At 39.0% G+C, this 21,511-nt stretch overlaps 2 protein-coding genes across 3 annotated transcripts in view; one reads left to right on the top strand and one right to left on the bottom strand.

Annotated features, from left to right (window-relative positions):
- The window catches only part of ric1 (RIC1 homolog, RAB6A GEF complex partner 1), a 31,003-nt gene extending 25,810 nt beyond the window's left edge, over positions 1 to 5,193 (top strand). For both annotated transcript variants that reach the window (XM_067484371.1, XM_067484372.1), the window contains exons 21-27: positions 114 to 272; positions 783 to 919; positions 1,029 to 1,309; positions 1,496 to 1,708; positions 1,894 to 2,065; positions 2,154 to 2,342; positions 2,471 to 5,193. In XM_067484371.1, coding sequence (XP_067340472.1) covers positions 114 to 272; positions 783 to 919; positions 1,029 to 1,309; positions 1,496 to 1,708; positions 1,894 to 2,065; positions 2,154 to 2,342; positions 2,471 to 2,786 — 1,467 coding nt within the window. In that variant the 3' untranslated portion in view covers positions 2,787 to 5,193. The remainder of the gene's footprint in view (positions 1 to 113; positions 273 to 782; positions 920 to 1,028; positions 1,310 to 1,495; positions 1,709 to 1,893; positions 2,066 to 2,153; positions 2,343 to 2,470) is intronic.
- A 986-nt stretch (positions 5,194 to 6,179) lies between these two features.
- Positions 6,180 to 19,579, bottom strand: ermp1 (endoplasmic reticulum metallopeptidase 1). The gene is made up of 15 exons (XM_067484373.1): positions 19,233 to 19,579; positions 18,035 to 18,339; positions 16,714 to 16,841; positions 16,480 to 16,585; positions 16,201 to 16,347; positions 15,902 to 15,994; positions 14,269 to 14,481; positions 13,878 to 14,098; positions 11,907 to 12,081; positions 11,269 to 11,459; positions 10,866 to 11,018; positions 10,147 to 10,349; positions 9,921 to 10,036; positions 9,387 to 9,550; positions 6,180 to 8,764 (listed from the first exon to the last, which is right to left on the bottom strand). Exons 1-15 carry the CDS (start codon positions 19,505 to 19,507, stop codon positions 8,588 to 8,590), a joined length of 2,667 nt encoding a protein of 888 aa, XP_067340474.1. The 5' UTR covers positions 19,508 to 19,579; the 3' UTR covers positions 6,180 to 8,587.
- Positions 19,580 to 21,511: the final 1,932 nt, after the last annotated feature.

The following is a 21,511-nucleotide window of genomic DNA, read 5'->3' on the forward strand; positions in this document are numbered from 1 at the left end:
ATTGCTAACACACACGTTATGTACCTTATCAGTTACCTGATCTAGGAATTCTTAAAAGTGTGTGTGTGTGTGTGTGTGTGTGTGTGTCTGTGTGGTCCCTCACCCCGCTGAAGAACATGGAGGCTCCAGCAGTGAGCAGACAGCACGCCACTCTACTCTTTAACACAGCTCTCGAACAAGGGAAGTGGGACCTCTGCCGGCACATGATTCGATTCCTCAAGGCCATTGGCTCAGGGGAGATGGAAACTCCATCCCCAACACCCACCACTCAGGTTAGGCACTCTACATTATCTCAGTACAGTTTTTGTTTTGTTTTTTTGCCAACTATTCAACCACTGATTGTAAAGTTTCAAGCAAATTACTAACAGCAACAGTCAGGTGAAGATTTTCACAGAAGATTTCAACAGTCATTAGAAGAAAAAAAATAATACCCACCATCACCCAAAAAATACAGAACCGTTATTTACATACCCAAGGCCAAATTGGATTTAAATAAAGCATGACTTTAAATTATATTGTTAATTTGTTACTGATTTTTCAAGAAAGAAACATAATGCTGTCATGACCGGTACTGATATTTAATGCATACTTAAAATCACGGTTTGATGTTTTCGCACAGACTCACAGAAGGGACAGACAAGTAGCTGCCAACTTAATTTGTTGAGATGAGCCAGCTCTACTTGCATGATACTTGATCTTGCATTGCAAATCCCCATTATGCTTTAGACCTACAGTACACACATTATACTGTAAACCTACTGACAAGTAATTTTTTTCTTTAGGAACCCAGCTCTACTGGAGGATTTGAGTTCTTCAGAAATCGCAGCATTAGTTTGTCTCAGTCAGCAGATTCAATCAGTACAGGAAAGTTCAGCCTGCAGAAGACCTTTAGTATGCCGACTGGACCCTCTGCTAAAGGGTAAGAGCACACACACAGTCATATAGATTGTGCTAGTGCTAGTATTAGGTTTGATTGACAGTATTCTCATTATAATGTCTATGTGTCTATGGTTCCTTCTTCCTGCCAGTCGGGATGCAGAGTGCGCAGAAAACATGTATATTGATATGATGCTCTGGCGGCACGCTCGCCATCTCCTGGAGCAAGTACGCCTCCGTGACCTGGGAAGTTTCTCAGCACAGCTTGGCTTTGAACTCATAAGCTGGTTGTGTCGTGAACGAAACCGTGTGGCCCGTGTCGACGACTTTGTTTCAGCATTAAAAAAACTTCACAAGGATTTTCTCTGGCCATTCCCGGTTATTCCTGTGGGAAGCCTCAGTTCACCTTTGAAGAATGGACGGTGCCGCACAGGTGGGTGACGAGATCCAAGAACTACTGAAGTTGTCTAGGAAAGGGAGAGTAATCTGGTTTTAAAGACATGGTGTTTTTCTTTTTTCATCAGACATCACTGAATTCTGTATAGTTGTTTTAATAATGAAAAAGTTCAGAAGCATAACGTCATTAAGATGGCAAATTTTGCGGTCTTGTTGCTTACAGTACTGAGCACGCGGCTGCTGAAGTCGCAGTCAGCAGACAGCTTGTTGAACAGTGACATGGATACAGCGCCCCCTCAGGCACCTAACGCCAACCACACCTGGCTGGATGGACTTGGGCAGAGGGCCAAAGACATGGACACAGCTTCATCTGCTCACTCTAACCAGGACTCACCACAGACACATGATGCCTTCCTGTCCCTACTCACTAATAAAGGTAAAACAACCTGAACAGTTAATCCCTGTCCTAGTCATTAAAATATTAAAAGATGCCCTGTTGTTTGCGAAGGTTCAGTCACAGTTTGGATTTTTATTTGTGTGCTAATTTAGTTGTTATTTTAATCCGCAGCTCTAAAGTTATTTTTCTATATTATTATATATTTTTTCTTTCTTTAATTTTAGTGGAGGAGTGCAGTATCGGCTCAGCCACAGACCTGACGGAAACCAGCTCAGTGGTGGATGGTGATTGGATGATGGTTGATGAGAACTCCTCCACCCTGAGCCAGGCTGAGCTGGAGCACATCTCCATGGAGCTGGCCAACAAAGGCCCTCACAAGTCACAGGTGCAGCTCAGGTGAGTCCACTTTAGTTTTATTATTTGACCTAATTCAATGTAAAACCAAAGCCAGTATTCAATAGCTGTGCCTCTCCGTGTCCTTAAGGTATCTACTCCACGTGTTTATGGAGGCAGGTTGTCTGGAGTGGTGTGTAGTGATTGGTTGTATACTGCGGGATGCAAATGTCATCAAGCAGGTTATCGCATTTCTTGAAAGCCCAGAGGTTCCCCAGGAAACTGTGCAGAACGTAAGAAATGGCTTATTGGCTGTCAACACCTGGGCATCTACTGATTGGTGGGTAACGCATGTGATCAGAAGTGTATTTATTGCTGTTGGTCTTTTGGCATTTGTTTGAGTGGACTTCTTTAATATCTAAATTGTAGGGTCAGGATGACAACTTTTCATATGTCTTATATTTCCAGCCTTGGATATAAACCATTTCTCAACCTGATCCAGCCACACCTGCAGCAGCTGATAGAGTCGACTTCCAAGCAGGTGCAACCTGAAGCCTTCCAACCCACCAACCAGAGCTCCAAAATTGCAGGCTCTGAAGGGCTGGGAGGTGCTGCGCTACCACGGCCTGAGGACAGCAGGGGAGTAGCTGCTCCGCTAGGCATAGCTCTGCCCTCTCTCGAACCTGCAGGAAGTTTTTCTCGTTCCCCCTCTGAGGACTGTCCTCCAGAACAAGCAGAGGAGCAGGGAGAGGAGGAGGGAACCTATGACTGCACCTTGTCCTGAAGGCCAGGGCCTCCTCTGGACTATAACCTGTGAATTTTGGAACTTGGAGGGAATGAAAGAGAGGAATAAGCAGTGGCTGACTGGAAATAGACTGTGTGTGTGTGTGTGTGTGTGTGTGCAATACATACCTCCTCTCCTGCAGGTTCTTATAGGTTCAGTATTATCCACTCTTCACATTTGCCCTATGTGTTGACTAGAGTTCCTGTGTATACAGAGGTACAGAAAGAGCAACATACAGGCCAACTGGCACAAAGAAATCTCTGCACAACCTGAGACAGGGTTCAGTCTAATGGCCCCTTGCTAACCAACCTAACTTTACTAAAATGGTCACTAGAGTCAGATGGTTTGGTGTTTGGAAGCTGTAGAGCAGCAAATGAATGCACCAGGCGTTCTACTTAGATAACAAATATTTTGTGATTAACTTTTGTTTGCCACTTGTACAACTGGAGAGTTTGATTTATTAATATTATATATATTTTGTTTTGCCTTACTGTCCAGACAAAACGCTCTATTGGTTATTTTGCCTAATGCAAGCAGGAATAGAATCAGTTCAAAGACAAAAAAACCTGAGTGTAATTGATCACAGCATCGTGCTACATTGCTAAGCATAGTATAAACAAAGCTGTTAAAACAAAGTGATCAACCATCTACAAGATGCACCAGTGTGTGTCTGAGCCTACAGTGTGTAGTTCTGTTTGTGCGCACAAGAGGTGTTTCATACTTTCATACCTCATGATTTTAAAATATTTTGTGATAAATTTTTTCAATAATGTCCGTGTAAAATATATTATTTTTCTATCAGTGACTCCTTGTCTTGTCTTGAGTCTCCCTGTAAAAAGCAGTCATGGTATGAATTCTGTGTAATTCTTGAGAAGCTTAATATTTCTAAGAAAAAGATTTCTCAGAAGAATCCATTATTGCAAGTGCAGACTGGTTTCTTAACAATGATCAGTACCTCTGTTCATGTATTTTTCATGCACCAACCTTGCTTTAAGTCCAGTTTCTGAGACTGAAGCAGCCATCTGTTTTTCTTCTGCATGGCCCAGAGTTTTAGACAAGCAGATCAGATCAGTGTTACCAAGGTGTGCAGATGTCGAGCTATAGTGCAGTGAAAGACGTTGGGCAAAAAACATGCTATAAACACCAAATCTTAGGATCCTTTATCCAAGGCAGATCATTCATAAGTTATTCAAGCCATCCTATACTGTCGATTTTTGTATCTAATCCTTGTTGCAAAAATGAACAATTAGTGTTAACAGTGAGACAACAAGAAGCGTGTCTGTGTGGATTTCTAAATGCTGTACTAGATTGTATTGATAATGTGGTGTTTGGTGACTTTCATCATGGAATGGATTCTCTGTGTGCTAGTCATTACTTTAAAACTATTACTATTATTTATTGGCATTATAGCTGCGTGATAATTGCTGAATTTACACCTGGACAGTAGCTCTGTTTTTGTGGCTTATAAATTGTTCTCCCTTTTTAGTTAATCAAAGTTGTGTTGTGGCTCGCTACCATAAGCACTAAACTGTTTATCACCAATATGTCAGTATTATGGTGTGCAATGTAATGAAATGTTATTCAGCTTTATTTTTTATGTTCATTACTTATTTTAGTTTTTTTCTCCCAACCTGTTCACTATTACTTCTAATTATAGACCAAATTATATTTTATAGATTGTACATTTCTGCTCTCTTGATGGTGTATACACGAAGAGTTGGGTGTGGTATCTTTTGAAATTTAGACTCCGAAATGGTTTGTGCTTTTTATGAATTGCTTTTACTGTCAGAACACTCACTTTTCACAAAAGGGCAAATTGACTACGCAGCAGTGTTGCTGTCGCTGACATACTGTTGTCACTCAACATAAATCCTGTTGCACCCTCGTTCACTTTGTACAAGCCTACAGCTTCACTATGCGGCTCTGCTGTAAGCTTTACTTGAAAACAGTAACCTGATAAACCAAAGACTTTACGTCCAGAGGCCTTCTGTTTTAACTGGTTTCTTAAATTGTGCGCTTGGGTCATTATGCAGAGGGAACAAATCCTCACACACAAACATACATAATCCCTTACATCAGAAACACAACCATTGATGCTCAAACTAATGCTGGCAGCATACGAGACAATTTCCTACGGAAATGAATATTGCAGATCTTAATTTCCTTCTCTGTAGGTGAGGAGCGGTTGATCGGGGTGTCCTGTGCACTCTGCGCTCTCCTTCTCTGTACAGTTTGAAAGTATTGCCTGTCTCCTGACTCTAGGTAAAGTTTTATTTCTGGAGCAGGAGCAACAGATATCATCAATGCCGTGTAAAAATACTCTTGTACATTTGCTTTTTCTACTCATGTTTGGTTTTCTACATTTTTTCCCTTGTACATAAATACCAATAAATTATTTTTAAAACTGGGTACTTTGCCTCATTATGCCATTTGTATGTACGTTCAATGAACAACAAATCACAGTACAACTGATAATTTAATGCAAGCTTTTTGCATAATGTTAAATAATACCATTCATTTAATGTCAACCAGATCAATCAATCATGTATTGTTTTAACTAACAGACAGACACATACATTAAAAAAAACAGTAGGAGGAACTTAGTGGTAACATTGTTAAATTATTCATAGAAACAAACAATGAGTCTTTAAGAAGCAAACAGAAAAGTGGACAGGAGTGAAGTATGTCAGTATGTTAAACAAAAAAATTATTTACCATAAAAAAATCAAACATCTATAAACAACAGGCATCGTCAAGACATTTCCGTGTGTGTTCCAGAATTTATTTCTCAAGCCAAAAGATGTGAATGAGTTTGTTATATATGAAACTGAGTATTACAAAAACAAAAACACTGCACTGCTTATTCTAAACTGAATTGCATTTAATTTAATATTAAGTACGATTTTAGCAGCATTACCGTAAGCTTTAATTTTAACAAAAGAAGCACCAACAGTCTAGATTGAGCCATTTCACAGTGATTACACAAACCATTTTGCTCACCCCCTAGTTCCCTCTATGTTCTAACTTTTTGCTCATCAACTATTATTCCAATAAAAAGGTATAAATCACATCAACAACTTGAAGCGGTCAGATACTGGGCGCTTTTGAAAAGACAACGGTGGTGATCAATAAACAAGCTTGATACTTTAGAATCACAGTCTTCTTTTCTTTTACTACAAAAATCAAATGCTATGTCATTTCTCATACTTCTAAAAAACAAAATTCATTTACGTGTGTTATTAAAGCTTTTAATCTCAGACACTGAATATCTGCTGTGTAGCTCCATCATACTTACGTCTGATCCACTGCAGCTGCAAAGATTCAGCTCTGTTATTTCAGATATTTCTATTTAAAATTACATTTTAAGGTCATCAACTGACTTATTTTGCCAACTGTGTGTGTGTGTGTGTGTGTGTGTGTGTGTGTGTGTGTGTGTGTGTGTGTGTGTGTGTGTGTGTGTGTGTGTGTGTGTGTGTGTGTCATCCTGCTTTCAACAACTTTTCTATATATGTAGAGGCAGACCTTATTAGCATAGAACAAAGGTAACATCAGATAAGTGTGATGATGCCTTATAACCCATCAAAATAATTACTTTTGAATGTTAGTCTGCCTCAGTTAAAGCTAAACATTATCTAAATGGTTGGAAATATTACATTCAATCTTTGCAAGAGCATCAATTTGTCTTATCTTGCTGTCAGATACTAAGTTGATCACTGTCAGCTGGATCATGACAGAGGTAGTGGTGATACTGACAGAAACATGTCGCACTAAGTTGAATGTGGTTGTGATACTTTAGAAAATGAATGTGCAGCTCCACATGAAATGAGGTGAAAACAAATTAGCAACACAAAGCATGAAAATGAAAAGACAGCAGTAAAACCATTTAGCAATCCCAATGCCAAATTTTGCTTTCTTACATACATTTCAGTACAACTAAAAGAAAGAAAGAAGTAAGAGTTCAGTGTGACTCCCCACTTGGCTTTGGAAAAATGTGTACAGTTGACTAACTTACACTTCCCTCTAAAGTAAACTTTTATCTTATTCTTTCTTATTTAGAGCATATGTTTTTTTAATTAGAGTAATAACTATTTTGTGGGTCTGTAATTTCTCAATAACTTAAAATCACTCATTTACATTTGCATTTACATTTAGTCATTTTAGCAGATGCTTTTATCCAAAGCGTCTTACAAGTGAGGTACAAGGCAAGAAAAAATCTAAGTCAAGGAGAAAACATCACAGCAAAGTCCTATCACTCAAATGAATTACAATTTCAAAATTAATTATTCATTATTAATGAACACTTTCTCTGTATGATAACTTGCATGTAGCCTAATCTAACATCTTTGTTGAGCTGACAATCAAAATGATGGAAATACCAAATTAAAAGTAATCACCTAAACAGTATCTCTGTTTTACATAAAATTATTACCAAACTGCTGCAAAGTTATTTTAAGATACATGAAAGAAACATCACCAGTTTATTTCTTTTGTTTTTTTTTTTCTTTCATATTGCTGAACATTAAACATTTTTCACTAGGTTGAAGTGAAGCTATACTGTCCTATGACAAAGAAAAGCAAAACCACCATATATTCAAGAAATAACAACCAGCTTTTGGACATTTTTTCTTTGAAAATGACTGAATGTTTTAAGCAGTCATCTAAATAGTACAATATATTTCTTTCAACTGATTAAATTAGACTTCATCTATACTTTCCTCTGTTACAAAAAAGACGTTCACCTATGCTAATGGAGACCACTAGTAGCACAAAGCAGAAAGCCATTACTGCAGTTACTGTAATTATAATACTACAGTTTACAGTCCCATTGTAAACATTTAACACTGAGACAGAACAGGCTGACTAACACAGATCCAGTTTTTGAGTGTGGAGTTGCCAGTTGTCCTCCCAGTTGTTCTCAAACCTCAGGGAATGATTTGAAATCACAGCTTTAGTTGTTGTTTCTGTGGATATTGGTCTGGTTGAGCCCAAATCAACCTGAACAGGACCTGACACTTTAAAACCTCAGCAGAGAACGTAATAGTTCTGTGCAAAAAAAGGGCACCATGACATTTTGATTTTAGCCAAATGTTTTAATTTAACAGACATAATTTTGTGCAACTGCATATTAGGTTCTTTCTGTTAGAAAAGATCGGTGTCATGCCTCATTGAAACACATGAGTATGAGTTGCTGTAAACCTGTGGTTTAAATGAGGAAATAACTGATTAGTAACACAGTAATTTCTATGAATGCATCATGTGCATGTTGATGAAAAGCAAGTTTCAAAGTCTCATAGTTTTTAGTTAAACTCCAAAGAGGAGTAAAACAAAAACATGTCTTTGTTTCCCCTCCCAAACACATCCATCGGTGCAGATACTGAAGTGAGAGACGGGCGCGAGTAGTTAGCATGAGGAAGGAAGTCAACAGGAGGGAAAGCGTGGTGGAGAATGGAATGAAGTGAGTCAAGCAAAGACACAACAGACAGTCCAAAAAAAAATTACAAAATAAAAACTTACGTTTTCGCTCCACTAACCCAGGAGTGAGCATGAGGCTTATAGTGGCCATTGCATCAGACAGCTCAGCTGTCCTCTGTCGTGTCTTTCTGCTTGTTTAGCTACTAAGACTACTGACACAGTGGCGGGTCTCGGGCCAGAAGAGGACGTGAGCATAGGTGTGTATTTGGTGTTTCTGAGAAAAAAGGCGGCAGGGCCAGTCCTCACTACTGTTCCATGAAATCTCTCTTCTCGGGCTAGCTGGGGACCGGTCTGGCCTTCAGCATCAGCCACTGTCATATGTGTAATCATCAGTATCGATACATGTCATAGGTACTGACCCAAGATGAAGGAAATGCCCACGGGGGAAACCTGCGAACGATTTCCTCCAGCTGAGCAGTCCTTCGGTCTTCCCCAAAGAAATAATGTGAGGAGATGGCGACTGAGATGATTCCCTCAGGTCCCGATGGGTCTGGCTCCCTGGGAGGCTGACAGAGAAGAAAGAAAAGCATCCAAATATCACCATTGTATTATTATTATTATTATTATTACTACTATTATTACTATTATTATCTACAACACAGTTATAAATGTTTTCAACTGAAATTCAAGCACAGTCCAAAATAATCTTCTGCCAACGTGATGGACTACAGCTCTATAAGGTGCAGCTGGGTAATCCATGAACTCTGAGCTTTAAAGTTTTAACTGCTGTTGTGTCTCCATTTTTGTCTGTTTTGAGAATAAAATTCTTAATAGCAGTGAGTGAGAGTTTTCCACAATAGTGTAGGTAACAGTTTTAAAGGAATAGTTCTAAATTTTGTGAATTACAAAGATTTACATTCTTGCTAATATCACTTGTGTATATTATACAGAAGTATAATATTATACATTATATTAAGTATAAAGCTGAAGTCATGAAATAGTTAAGCATATAGATGTTAACAAAAAGTTAACATATTTCTCAAGCTAATCGAACTACACAATTCAAATAAATCTACACTTTTCTACACTCCCTGAGGATTTAACCAAATGTTTACCATCATCATAATTTTTTTTATGTATGGGATTAATTCCACACTGGAAAAACAAAAAGCTAGTTTGAGACATTACCTGTATTTCAAACCAAAAGATCCATGTGGGGGCATCAAGGCCGTGAGAGTAAAAGACAAAATATTCTCCACTGAGGTCAAACTGAGGTGTCCCATCGCCGAAGGACCAGGTGGAGAGGCTGGCTCCTCTGTGAGGCATCAGGTACAAAGACATGTGGCTGGGGCCTGCAGAAGACAGGACATACATACAGGCATATACTTAACTGGTGCTTTAAAAGAAAAATATGAAAATTTATATATAAAAATATTAACTTTATTTTGTTGGCCGGAGGCATTTGGAAGCAAATCATTTTGTCAGTTTCACAACTTAGTGCATTATTTTCAAAAATAGCTTGATGATCTTTGTGTAATACCTGCAGGCAGATGTTTTCATTTCCATGCAAGTGATAATGAATTTCACACCCAAAAGCAGCCTAACTCTTAATGCTTATTGCCTTGCAGTCATTACTTACATCAAATGAGCCTGAAGAGGTTGTATCACTGAAAAAAAGTTTAAAGATCTACATCTATCCATGTCAAATAAACCACTCCTGACCTTTGACACTAAAGGTCATCTTGATCGTCCCCCAGCTGGTCTCCTCTTTAGACAGCAGGCTGAACATCACAGGAGAGCTGGGAGACACTTCTGGGGCAGGAAGGTACCAGTTCTTTCTGCAAATACATCCCAACACTTGACTTGAAGAACATGAATACATTTAATGCAAATACAATCGCTTTAGGCAAATGAATAAACATCATCAGTGCAATGCTTTGTCACTGACTTGCTGAGAAACTTCACAGGCAGAAACCAGGGATAACCACAGAATGGTCGGTCCTCCCGGCAGCGGGTACGAACGCTGTCGTTTATCTCAGGGACAATGGGAGTGACGTGCTGTATGCCTGTGTAGTCAAAACTGTTGATCCAAAGACCCGAGTCTCGGCTCTCCACCTGTCCCTGGAGGTTGTGGAAGGTCCTCATTGTATGCTACATGGAGGTTGATAAAACTTTTTTTAAACTAGATGTAATGGCAGAATAAAAGCTTTTCTTCAACCTGCGTCATCCTTCAGCTGCTTCACAGACTAATTTTTTGCTCATACCACCACTAATAAATTTGAATCTGAGCACCTTCCCCCCCCCCCCCCCCCCAAAAAAAAAAACACAAAAGAAAAGGATCACCTTAGAGGAGATGTCATCATGTGCAATTTCCATTACGAAAAATATGCTACAGACTAATAAATGTTTTCCTGCACAAGATTTTAATCATAAAAGTAGGAGATGCACTGACTTTTTCCCTGAAGTTTAAAAGTCTTCTATTATTATTGTTTTATTTTTCCATTTTAGCCATAAGTGGTTTCTCTGAGTGAGTGTTTTTTTTGACTCTCACTCAGAAGTTTATGAGTATACTGCATTTATAAGGGACTATGTCATCCATTTCAAGTGAGAATCAGAATAAATACAGAGATTTATGTGTACGTATGTGTGTGTATTGTGACTTTTAACCTGAAGGAAGACTCGTTTAGGCCGTGGGCTGACTGGATTGCCTGAATAAGGGAACAAGAGGCCAGAGGACATCAGCAGGAATATGATGATAAAGAATGAGCCCAGGCCAGCCAGGATCCACTTTGTGCTCCGCACCAAGTAGATGAAATGTAGCTGAGACAAATAAAAATATGCTACATTTTACTGGGGCAACATTGCAAAAAACCACATTGAAATTGTGACAAATGTGAGGAGTTTATCTGCAAATGTTACATCAAATTAAAAATTATGCCACCCTGATATCAGTCACTGTTAGGAAAAAACTGCAATAAAACAATATGTATTCTGTCCTGCATTCTAGTCACAGCCACTGTATTTTCAATTTAAATCTGCTGAAAACTGAATTGTTGTTTTTAATACTCACAAAAAAGGAGGAGAGGAAGATTGCTGCCAGGGTGACCAGAGAGGCCAGCACCACTTCTGGGGGTATCTCTGTGCCACTGCGACCCATGATGGGTGTGAAAATCTCAAACACCACCCAGATGAGGAACATGAAGTGAACGTACGGCAACGCCAGGCCCAACAAGTAGAGTACACTGTACTTCACTGATGCTCCTATGAAAGATGGAGAGCTTATTGTTTGGTTGACCAAACTGAACATTCAGGCGGACTTGATTAGTTTCCAGGTTATTCTTTATTATCTTTCAGAAATACAGCAAGTGTCTTTGATGTAAAAGTTTATTATTTCAGACATGACAGGATCCTTAGGGAAAGAAACAGCAATGAAAACAGTTAAAACAGTTGTTGTCTTCTCACCAAATATTTAGCTGATCAAACAATTCTGAAACCTAATGTCTGGGAGCATAAAAGCATAACATAACAAAATGCTAAGATGAGTCTATCATCAAATATAAAGTGTTTTGCTTTACATAATTAGTCTTTTATTTATTTTTGTTAATGCTAAGCTATGCTAACTGGCTTCTGCTCATATAAAGCTTCTCATCTAAATTATCCCAATATCAAAATATTTCTCTCAATCAAAAAATAAAGTAAAGTGTTTACCTCTGTGTTTGAATTCTTTAGCTAACAGCATCTTGGTGGCCAGGGGGAAGGCCACCATCAGCATGGGCACATATGCTGAGCACAGACCCTGCTGGGTCAACCACACTAGGCTGCAGCACCATAGAAGCAAGCTCACATCAAAGTAAAGCTCTCCCAGCTCCACCAGACGGATGCCCTGCGTGGAATATACACAGCAGCTCAATATACGAGGAATACAAAACATCTATATTATTCATTTAATTTAAATTCAAATTTTTTTTTAGCTGTACATTGATTTGATGGTCTGGAATCAGCAGATACACAATACAGGAGTTTTGTTCAGATCCACAAGAAATCATGCTCATTTGTGAGTGTTTAGATGTCATCAGTACAAAAGCAAATTTGGACAATAGACTCACTACTTGGTTGGTGACCACAGTACATTAACCAGAAACAATAGTACCAATTTATTCCAGTATTACTGCAGTGTATCAATTTAATCATAACTGCCGTGGATGTGCTGAGGAACACTAAGGATAAAGAAAGTAAACTAAAAAAAAAAGGTTATCATATGATGTGCAATTTGCCACTTCTTTCAGTTGGAAGTATCCACTGTGGCTACTGTTGCATACTGAAAGCAAAACTAAAGGGATCACAAACCTAACGAGGAAGGATTTTGAGGAAGAAATTTTTCATTACAGAGCACAACTTACCCCACACAAGTGGCTGACACAGCTGTATCCTAAATTAATATCCCAAATTTTTATTAAAAGGCTTTGTAATGTCTACACCTACGACAGCCTCTGTCCTAAGATCCTCAACTAGAGTGAGGAAAATCTTCCTTCAAAGCATAGGAGGAATCTGCTGTCTGTGTGGACACAGAGACCCTTATTTTTAATTCAACATCATTCTGGTTAAACCAGAAAAGTGAGGCCCAACCAGGGCACTTGGCCAGGGAGTACAATGAAGAACTTGTTAAAGAGACACTGAGTCAGCTATAACACATTAACATTGGTGTAATTTGGTTTGCTATAATGTTGTTATTAAAGAGAAACACAGTCAGGATTCAATTTTTGTTCATTGGAAATGGTCTTATGTAGTCTGGGACAGAGTTTGGTAGGTTTCATTTCAGGAAAACTGGCATGAAAAGCTGATGGGTGCAGCCTCAGGTGAAAATCATCTTCATGCTGTTGTTTCAACCTCAAACAAACCCCTGTCTTTTGCAACAGTGAAACATTTAGATGTTAACATTTAAAAGCTAAAAACCACAATGCTCTCACTACTGCAATGAAAATGAAAAGTCACAGTCAGACAGGTTCATTGGCTCTCAGCAATAATTATTTGGTCAAACAGCATGTGACAGGTGACTGCATGTCTGACACCATTATAGTTTTATGATCACAGACATAAACAAAGAGCTCCTGTTCTGTAAGCATCATACAGGACAAAGAACTGTTTGGCTTTCTCCTCTCTGCACATCTATGTCCATTAATTGTGAGCTGAGTGAGTCTTCAAAAGATATGCTCTATGAAATTAAGTGAATTCCTTACCTTTAATAATAATAATTCGCAAAGCAATGACAAAAGGAGTGGTTTGAGCACACTGAATCACTGTCAATAAGTGTGTGTTAAAGTGCAAAAACATATTTCATGGAACAAAGCATTTCAAAGTATGAATCTAAGTTGAGTTGGTCAACATTCTTTTAGTTTTAGACAGCAAACATTTCTCATACACGTCTTTGACCTACACTTATTGTTTGGTTACATATATCACTCCACAATAGGAAGAGTAATTTATTTATTTATCTTTAAAGTATGTATTTGCAGTAATAATGGAATAATACTGATCTATCTAATAAAATAACTATATATATATATATATATAACTATATATATATATAACTATATATATATATATATATATATATATATATATATATATATATATATATATATATATATATATATATATATATATATAAAAATCACTCACTCCGTAGTAAAGGTTCTTGGCGAGGGTGTGGATGAGGATCATCTTGCCAGTGGCTGCAGCCCCGTACAGGCAGATGGCGGCGTAGAAATGGTTGTACCAAAACATGGAGCGGCCCATCAGAGTGATCAGCAGTGCTACGATCAGCACCGACAGCAAGGTGATGAACCAGCTCAGCACCGCTACACCTGTGGCACAGGCTAGATCTCGAACGTAGCGTCCACCTGAGAGACATGTAGATAGTGAACGAAGACCAAGCGCAGAAAATCTAATTGCTTTGAACAATTTGAATTTACGTCTATCTTACATTTGGTATGAACACATTTGAAAAAGCCACAAACTGTGAGTGACAAAACATATTGTAAATCATCACCAACAGGAAACAGTCACCTACCCCCATTGCCAGGCTGTGAAGCTTTCTTGGCCAAATAAAGGAAGGTGGCTGCAGCCACCATGTAGTTAAGGATGGTGCCAACACGAGCTGGATATGCCACCATAACTACCCCTAAGAGGTCAAAAAATACCATGTTGCCATGACGATACTTAGAGGAGTCGGCCAACTTTTCTGACATTAGCAGGTACTTCAGAACTGCCAGGATGTTGTCGCCTACAAAGGAGAAGTGAAGTTAGAGGTGAAGTGATTTAAAGTAGAAATGTAACACAAAGCTTTTGTACCGATTTTGAGGATATAGAACAGAGCGACAAAGTATTGTTCAAGGGCCTGCAACCAGGACTGGCTGCGAGACAATATAGGGCGATAATACTGAAGTTACTCCCTTGTGGTTTTTGTCATGTGCGACTGTAGTTTACAAATCAGAGGAATGAAATTAATTATTAATTAATTGAAGTTAACATGACTCAGTATGAAGAGAATAACTCCACAACTGAATGCAGAGTTTAAGGTTCACTCAGAAGTAGCTTCTGAGCTGCAGAACAGGCTACACTAAGGTACAAGTAGCATTGTTTCCGTTTGGCCACCAAGACCATATTTCTACACCAATAAAACCATGTGCACATTGTAAATGTAAAATGTGGCTGCATGAGCAATCGGTAAGAGGTCAGTTACAGCAGCCTGAGGGGAGGTTTCTTTTGTCAGTGCTACTGCTGCCTGAATCTCTGCACAGTTAACAGCACACACGCAGAAACAAAGCTTCATTGTTCTTCGTCTGGTAGGTCACATGTACAACATGTTCATGTAGTTTCCTGCTCATGACTCAGTCATAACACGTCTTTCTGAATTGCACTTAAAAAACAAGAATTATGATTCATTTTAACAAAGTAACAATGCAGAAATATTTCTAACTACCTTATATTGCCATGCTTATTTTTTCCTACTCCAAAGGTTGCACATTTTCCCCAGTTTGCCCAAAGGCAGAACTGTAAAATGGATTTTAATGGTGTGGCATGTTTCAAAAACCAAGCACAGCTACTGATGTTCCTCCTCTACGGTCCCTGTGTATATACTCTATGATACAAAATAACTTTCTACTTCACAGACTAAAAATACTTTCTGCCTCCTCCTGCAAAATCCCTTTTGCTCTCTAATAATTTATGCCTTATGGTGAGTTGATGTGCACAAAGAAAAGGAGGGAGATGTCCAATAGCTGCTGAGGAAAAGACAAAAGATGCAAACTGTCTCAGGATTTTAGTGCTGACTGACTGGATTCTCTGCTAAGTAAAGCAAAAATAATTCAGCAAGAGAGAGGCAAAAAAAAAAATTAAGACAAGTTTGGCAATATGAGTCTGTTGCAGGTATATATGTATGCATTTCTTATAGATCAGCAGAGTGCGGACCACGATTAAACTGGGGGATAAAGCACAAATGGAAAGCATGTGCTTATGTTTGTGACAAAACAAATTGTGCTTGCAGCTGTTTACACCATGTCAGCCTGCTGCATTGGACATTTTCTCCTTGACAGAGAAACAGGCAAACCCACAAACCAACCACTGCTGAAGATATTTAGAATCAGAGTTAAATTAAACCATATTATATTTAAGCATGTATGTAAGTATTCTGTTATGCGTACCAGCTCTCTGTATTGAGTCTGTCGGGATCCTGTCAGCAGTGTCATACTTGGTATGGTAGATGAAACCATTCTCAATAAAAGCCAGATCAATTCCTGTAAATTAAATACAAACATCCATGCAGAGATTTAAAAAACCAAACAATGAAAAAGGTCTATGAAAAACACATAAAATAAAAGCATCTTTAACGGGCACCATGCTATAATTTTCAGACTCAAAAAAAACAAAAAAAAAAAACAACACAAAATCCTCCATACTTTAATTTCTGATTTTAATAGTGTTCTCTACATTGTTACATTACCTGGGATGTTACCAAAGTCTCTGTAGATGCGGAAGTCAGTGTCAGAGGGAATGATCCCACTTTGAAACACCTCCTGGCCCACTACAGAGGCAAAGGGATGTTTGGCTGCATGGACATAGGCCTGGACAAGCCATGGGTTTTCTGGACCTTTAAAAGAAAAGATACATTTAAGAAACTGGAAAATAGAATGTTCATGTATAGATAAATTCTTCTGTTTTTCATTCAACTACCCTCTATTAGAGGGAAAGCAAGCTAAGCAAAAGACAACTGGAGCTGCACCTGTTTGGAAAACAACCTCCTTTCCCCCAACACCTGCAGCCTCCAAGTTAATGAAGGCTCGCACCTGCTTGGCCCAGGGATGCTGGGTGATGAATCCATGACTAGCCTGATAGGGAGATGTATAAAACAAATAGACAAACAGAGAAAGTGACAATGTGACTGAGAAAGTAAAACCCAAAACAGAAGATATGATCTAACTAACCATCCTGTGTGTGTGTGTCCTTGACAATTTACCTGCAAGATGTTTTCCTCAGCTCCATTAAAGAGGAAAATAACTCCATGGAGAAGAGGAGTGGACTGGTTGGCCAGAGAATGGAGAACTTCCAGCATCACTGCACAGCTCACTGCATCGTCACTGGCACCTAAAACAAAATGCGCTTGTAGTTGTCTTTCCTATTTGTATCAGACAAGATTGGCCTCACATTTTCACAAAGATACATGCAACTCTGTACCTATATGGCCCATTTGTTATGACCAAATGATCAGTGTCAGAAAAAAATGATGATAGTTTAAATACATAATAGTTTTACCACAAATTTCCCAACACATGAGAATGAAGGGAGCAGCCGTGAAGAACCCAACACTGCATTTGTAATGTTATGAGCACTAACAATAAAGCGGTAACAGGAAAAAGAAAAGAGTGTGTGAATAGAGCATGTGATGCAGAAAGATTACACAAGTCAGTGGTGAGGAACACAACTTACCGAGAACAAAAGCAGTGAAAGGGAATAAAATGACCCACTGATCAGAAAGCCAAACCGAGGCATCATGTGCTTCAGCTTTCTGGATCACGCTTTTTCATTAAGCTGCCACTAATGTGAGCTAAATATTAAACTTTGTCCCCAAAATGTTGTCCTGGGGTTCTGAACATGCAAAATACAAATCAAAGATAAGTATGTTCACCTGTGCATGTTTTAGCTGCAAAATGGAAAAGAGTCATTCACAGTACTTTTATGTGATTTGCTGTGCAGATTTACACGTAAATAACATTTTTATGGACAAAAATATGCGCAAGGTAAAGACCTGCTTTTTTAATTAAAATGTTTAGAACTCCAAGAAATCAAAGACCTGTCATGCAGCAGTCTACACAAGGCATATGTGCGTCTACCAGGTATACAGATGCTGGAACAATTAGAGCAGTGCGTGTATATTTGTTTACCTGGCATTACTCCTTTATGGGGCCTTAAATCTGACTACACGGTCACTGGTGGAAATAGTTTTCCTTGTTGAGACCAGATGCTGGCCCCTCTGAGGAAGTCACTGAACTTTACTGTGATGATTTGGTTTAAGATTGGGATATGTTTAGGGTTAGGGTAGGTGTTCAGGAAATTACTGTATGTGTGTTTGTTTGTCAGAACTGGGAAAACGTGTCTCTCCAACATACAAATTGCATGCTGGAAACCTACTGTTTGTCTTCTACACACTGTGAGGAGAGGGCTGCAAACTTTGTATATTTGTATACGGTATAATTGTAAAGCTCACCCACTTCCAATGCCTTCAAGTTTACATAAACAAAAACAGATGTGATAAAGCAAAAGGGTGAATGCTTTTTTACCTGGACTGTTGGCCACTGTGTCAAAGTGGCAGTTGGCGAGCATGAGATGCTGTGCACCACCTTTGGGCTCAAGCCTGACAGCAATGTTAGTGACACGGTCGTAGAAACTGGTGAAACCTCCAAGAAAGTCAATGGAGAAAGAGCCAGTGGGACGCTGCACATCCACTGTGAGCTGATGGGGGCCTGCTGCCATCTCACCCCGGATTTTATCAATCTGCTCCAACAAGTAGTGCACGGTGAGGACTTCATTCTCCTGGCTGCCCACTGGTCGAGGGCCAACGCTGGTGATCTGCTCCAAATGTCGTCTAGATTGGGAGGCATTGTGCTGACTGTGAAATGGTGCTTGAGCAGAAAAACCAAGCCTGTTTGTTCTACTACATCATTACGCCATATTTTATCAACTTTCTCCACTTAAATGTAATGTGTTAAACACAACAAATTTTGTGGTCACAGTTAATGAATTTCTTTTTTTTTTAACCTTTTACTTCTGAGTTCTCTGTGATTCATGTTTCTCACATTATCTGCCTTGTCACTTCACAGCCTCCCTTAAAAATAGCAAGAGAAAGAGCCTCAACTTTAATATAAAAGATTTGTTTGTAATGTTTTCCAAAGCTGGTCAAGAAAGGCCAGTGCACTCGCCCGCACAAATGTTGGTGAGAGAATTGGTCATCAAACCAAGGAGGGTGAAGCCATGTATTATAATCAAGCTGATAAGCTGGATATTAAGCTCAGGGCAGTGTTTACACTTGTTTACATTTCTTTATATTATACGCCTGTCTTCAGCATCCTTGAAACGTTTAATGCCCTTCAAAAGAAGCTGTCAATTTGTTGATTATTTTTAAACCCTTTAGAAAAAAGCTAATAATGAGCATCAAAAGTTGTCTTGAGCCCATGAACATGTATTCAAATTGCTTCTTGCTACCACAACCCAAATATAACTAGATTGAAACATTAACTTGATGAAAAGTTTTTATGGGAAAAGGGGGCTTTAGTGGGCGTCGAGCTTGTCTCCTATCCCAACATCTTACGTTACACACATCTCAAACGTTACACACCATTTGACACCTGCAGGACACATCAAGGTGAAGGGAGAGGGAAACACGGTAGTGGTTAGTAGGCGGATCTGATGCCGAACTAGAAGAAAGGTTATCTGAAGCTCCACCGTTAGACTCAAAGAGTAAGCAAAGACCAAACTCACCTGGCCCTCAATGGGTTGAACTCGCCGGTCGACTTTCCAACGACCAGCTGCTGTAACGACAAATGTACCAGTCCCCACAGCACCAAAATAAAAACACTGAGCAGGGAAGCCGCCAGTCCTTCCCGCAGCAAGAACAGGTTCACTTCGGGTTTCCGCTTCTGATCACCGCTATACCCGTTATCTCCGCATCGGTGCCGAGACCCGTCGTTGTCCTGCGCTACATAGACATGTGTCCCGAATGATTTTATTCTCCTGACAGTGTTGTCGCTCTCCATTTTTGTGTCAGTACTACATCAGCTGCAGGCGTCTCTCGCTCACAAGGCGTTGCTACTTTTTCCCTTTTTTTTTTCTTCCCTGGACGACAGACGGATCGCGCTGAGGGACAAACTTGTGCAAAAGTGCGGGCGGCCGCGGGGAACAATACTTCAAAGTCTATTCCTTGGTTTCACAATGCTAGAGAACATACTGCAAGCATATAGTTAGCTTAGCCAAATGACAGCCAAAGAAGTTGTGCTAAGCTAACAGGTATACGAGAAATAATGTTGTCTAATAAACCTGTGTTTATGTAAGTGAACTAGTGCATCCAAAAATGTTGAACTATTCCTTTATCACAAACTCAGTGAACCTTCTGTGCAACATAAATGTAGTGCAACAGAAAATCTTATCAACAATAATTAAATCGATAAATCACATCATTATGATTGAATTACATAAATTGCTTTTCATGTTATCAGCCCAGGTTTTTTCACTATTTAACATACAGGTAATTTTTTTTTCAATTCTGTGCCAAAGTATCCTGTATAGGCTCTAATGGCTTAGGTCTCACGTTTTCCAGTTAAAGTGTGGATCTGTAAAGTAACGAAACCTGTCAAGTTTAGAAAACATAGTAGAAAATAAAAGACAGTGTTCACTTTTCTGTTTTTCTGGTTTTCATTTATGTATCTACACAATAAAGTAGACACAAATAGAAGTGATTGAATTCATGTGATTATATTTCCTCACTACTTGTAAAATTATTTTCTAAAGAGTGGACTTTTGTGAGACTGGGATGAGTAGTGTTTAGGCAAGGGACTGCAATACACTGTTTTTTGTTTTGTTTTGTTTTCAGATTTTGTCCATTCCATTCGTTGTTTCTAGAACATGACCAAGTCAACCAGGTCTATAGAGAACCCCTACGTATTTATATATGTTTAGTCCAACAGCTTTTTTTTCTTGGAAACTACGTGTGATTATGTTAGGTCATGGATTGATAACATCTGGACCTTTAGACGATTCTAAATAAATGGCAATGCATTTTGAAATACAATGTAATTTCAAACCTTTATATAAACCCGTTGCAATTAAATTGAAGGTGTAAAAATCTATAGTATTGCTGGCCGTAGTGACATTATAATGCATTAGAAAGACTACTTGGTGAAATCAGTTTTCATGGGTAATCCGGGAACGACTTTTACATGGATTTAAGAAAACTAGTTAGGGGAAATGTGCATACACATGCAGCAGAAGAGTAACCTGATTTCTCCTCCACCTCGGGCCTCTTAAGGATTTAGTGTGTGAACCTGCCGCTTTGTCGCCACCGTGTGGACTGTCGAGACTTGCAGACGTCCTCTAACACTGCGCAGCATCTCCCCACCTTCAAACAGTAATGTCACCGTTACATCCAAACATACGGAATTTATCTGATGAACTAGCTTGCTGTTTTTCTGTAGGTTCAAACTTAGAAGAATTTTAGTAACAGTGGGTCATCAGGAATAATATAGGAAGCGTTTTCCTTTGTTCTAAGTTTACTCCTGTCCTTGGTACTTTTCCATTTGACGCCCCCACGTAAACACACATAGCCGCTAGCATAACGCCAGCTAACATAATGGAAGCTAATTGTTTAACCATTCGGTGAGGCCACGTAACTTAGGTTTTGACATTAAGATTCTTTATGGGGAACATCATGAACAATCTTGGGACACCCAACGTTTTTATTGTTATTTTAACTGATCATGGGTTAGGGTCCAACCATTTTTCTAAAGTAAACTTAGGGTGACGTCCCTATTTAGCATCTTAACGTTTCTGATTAACGTTAGCAGGATTAAGTACCATTTCAGCTGTAGTTCTACCAATGTTTCCGCTTTCAAAGTAAAAGGAACTGGTTTATTTGAAAGTTAAAACCAAGTCATATGCCATATGAGTTACAGAGAGGTTACAAAGCGAAATTAAAAATAATCTTTTTGACCTGTCTCGTAGAATTAGATATCGCAACATTGTTTTGGGTTGGTGGAACTAGGCAC

Source organism: Channa argus, chromosome 18 (genome assembly GCF_033026475.1).
Source record: "Channa argus isolate prfri chromosome 18, Channa argus male v1.0, whole genome shotgun sequence".
In the NCBI taxonomy this organism is placed as follows: Eukaryota; Metazoa; Chordata; class Actinopteri; order Anabantiformes; family Channidae; genus Channa; species Channa argus.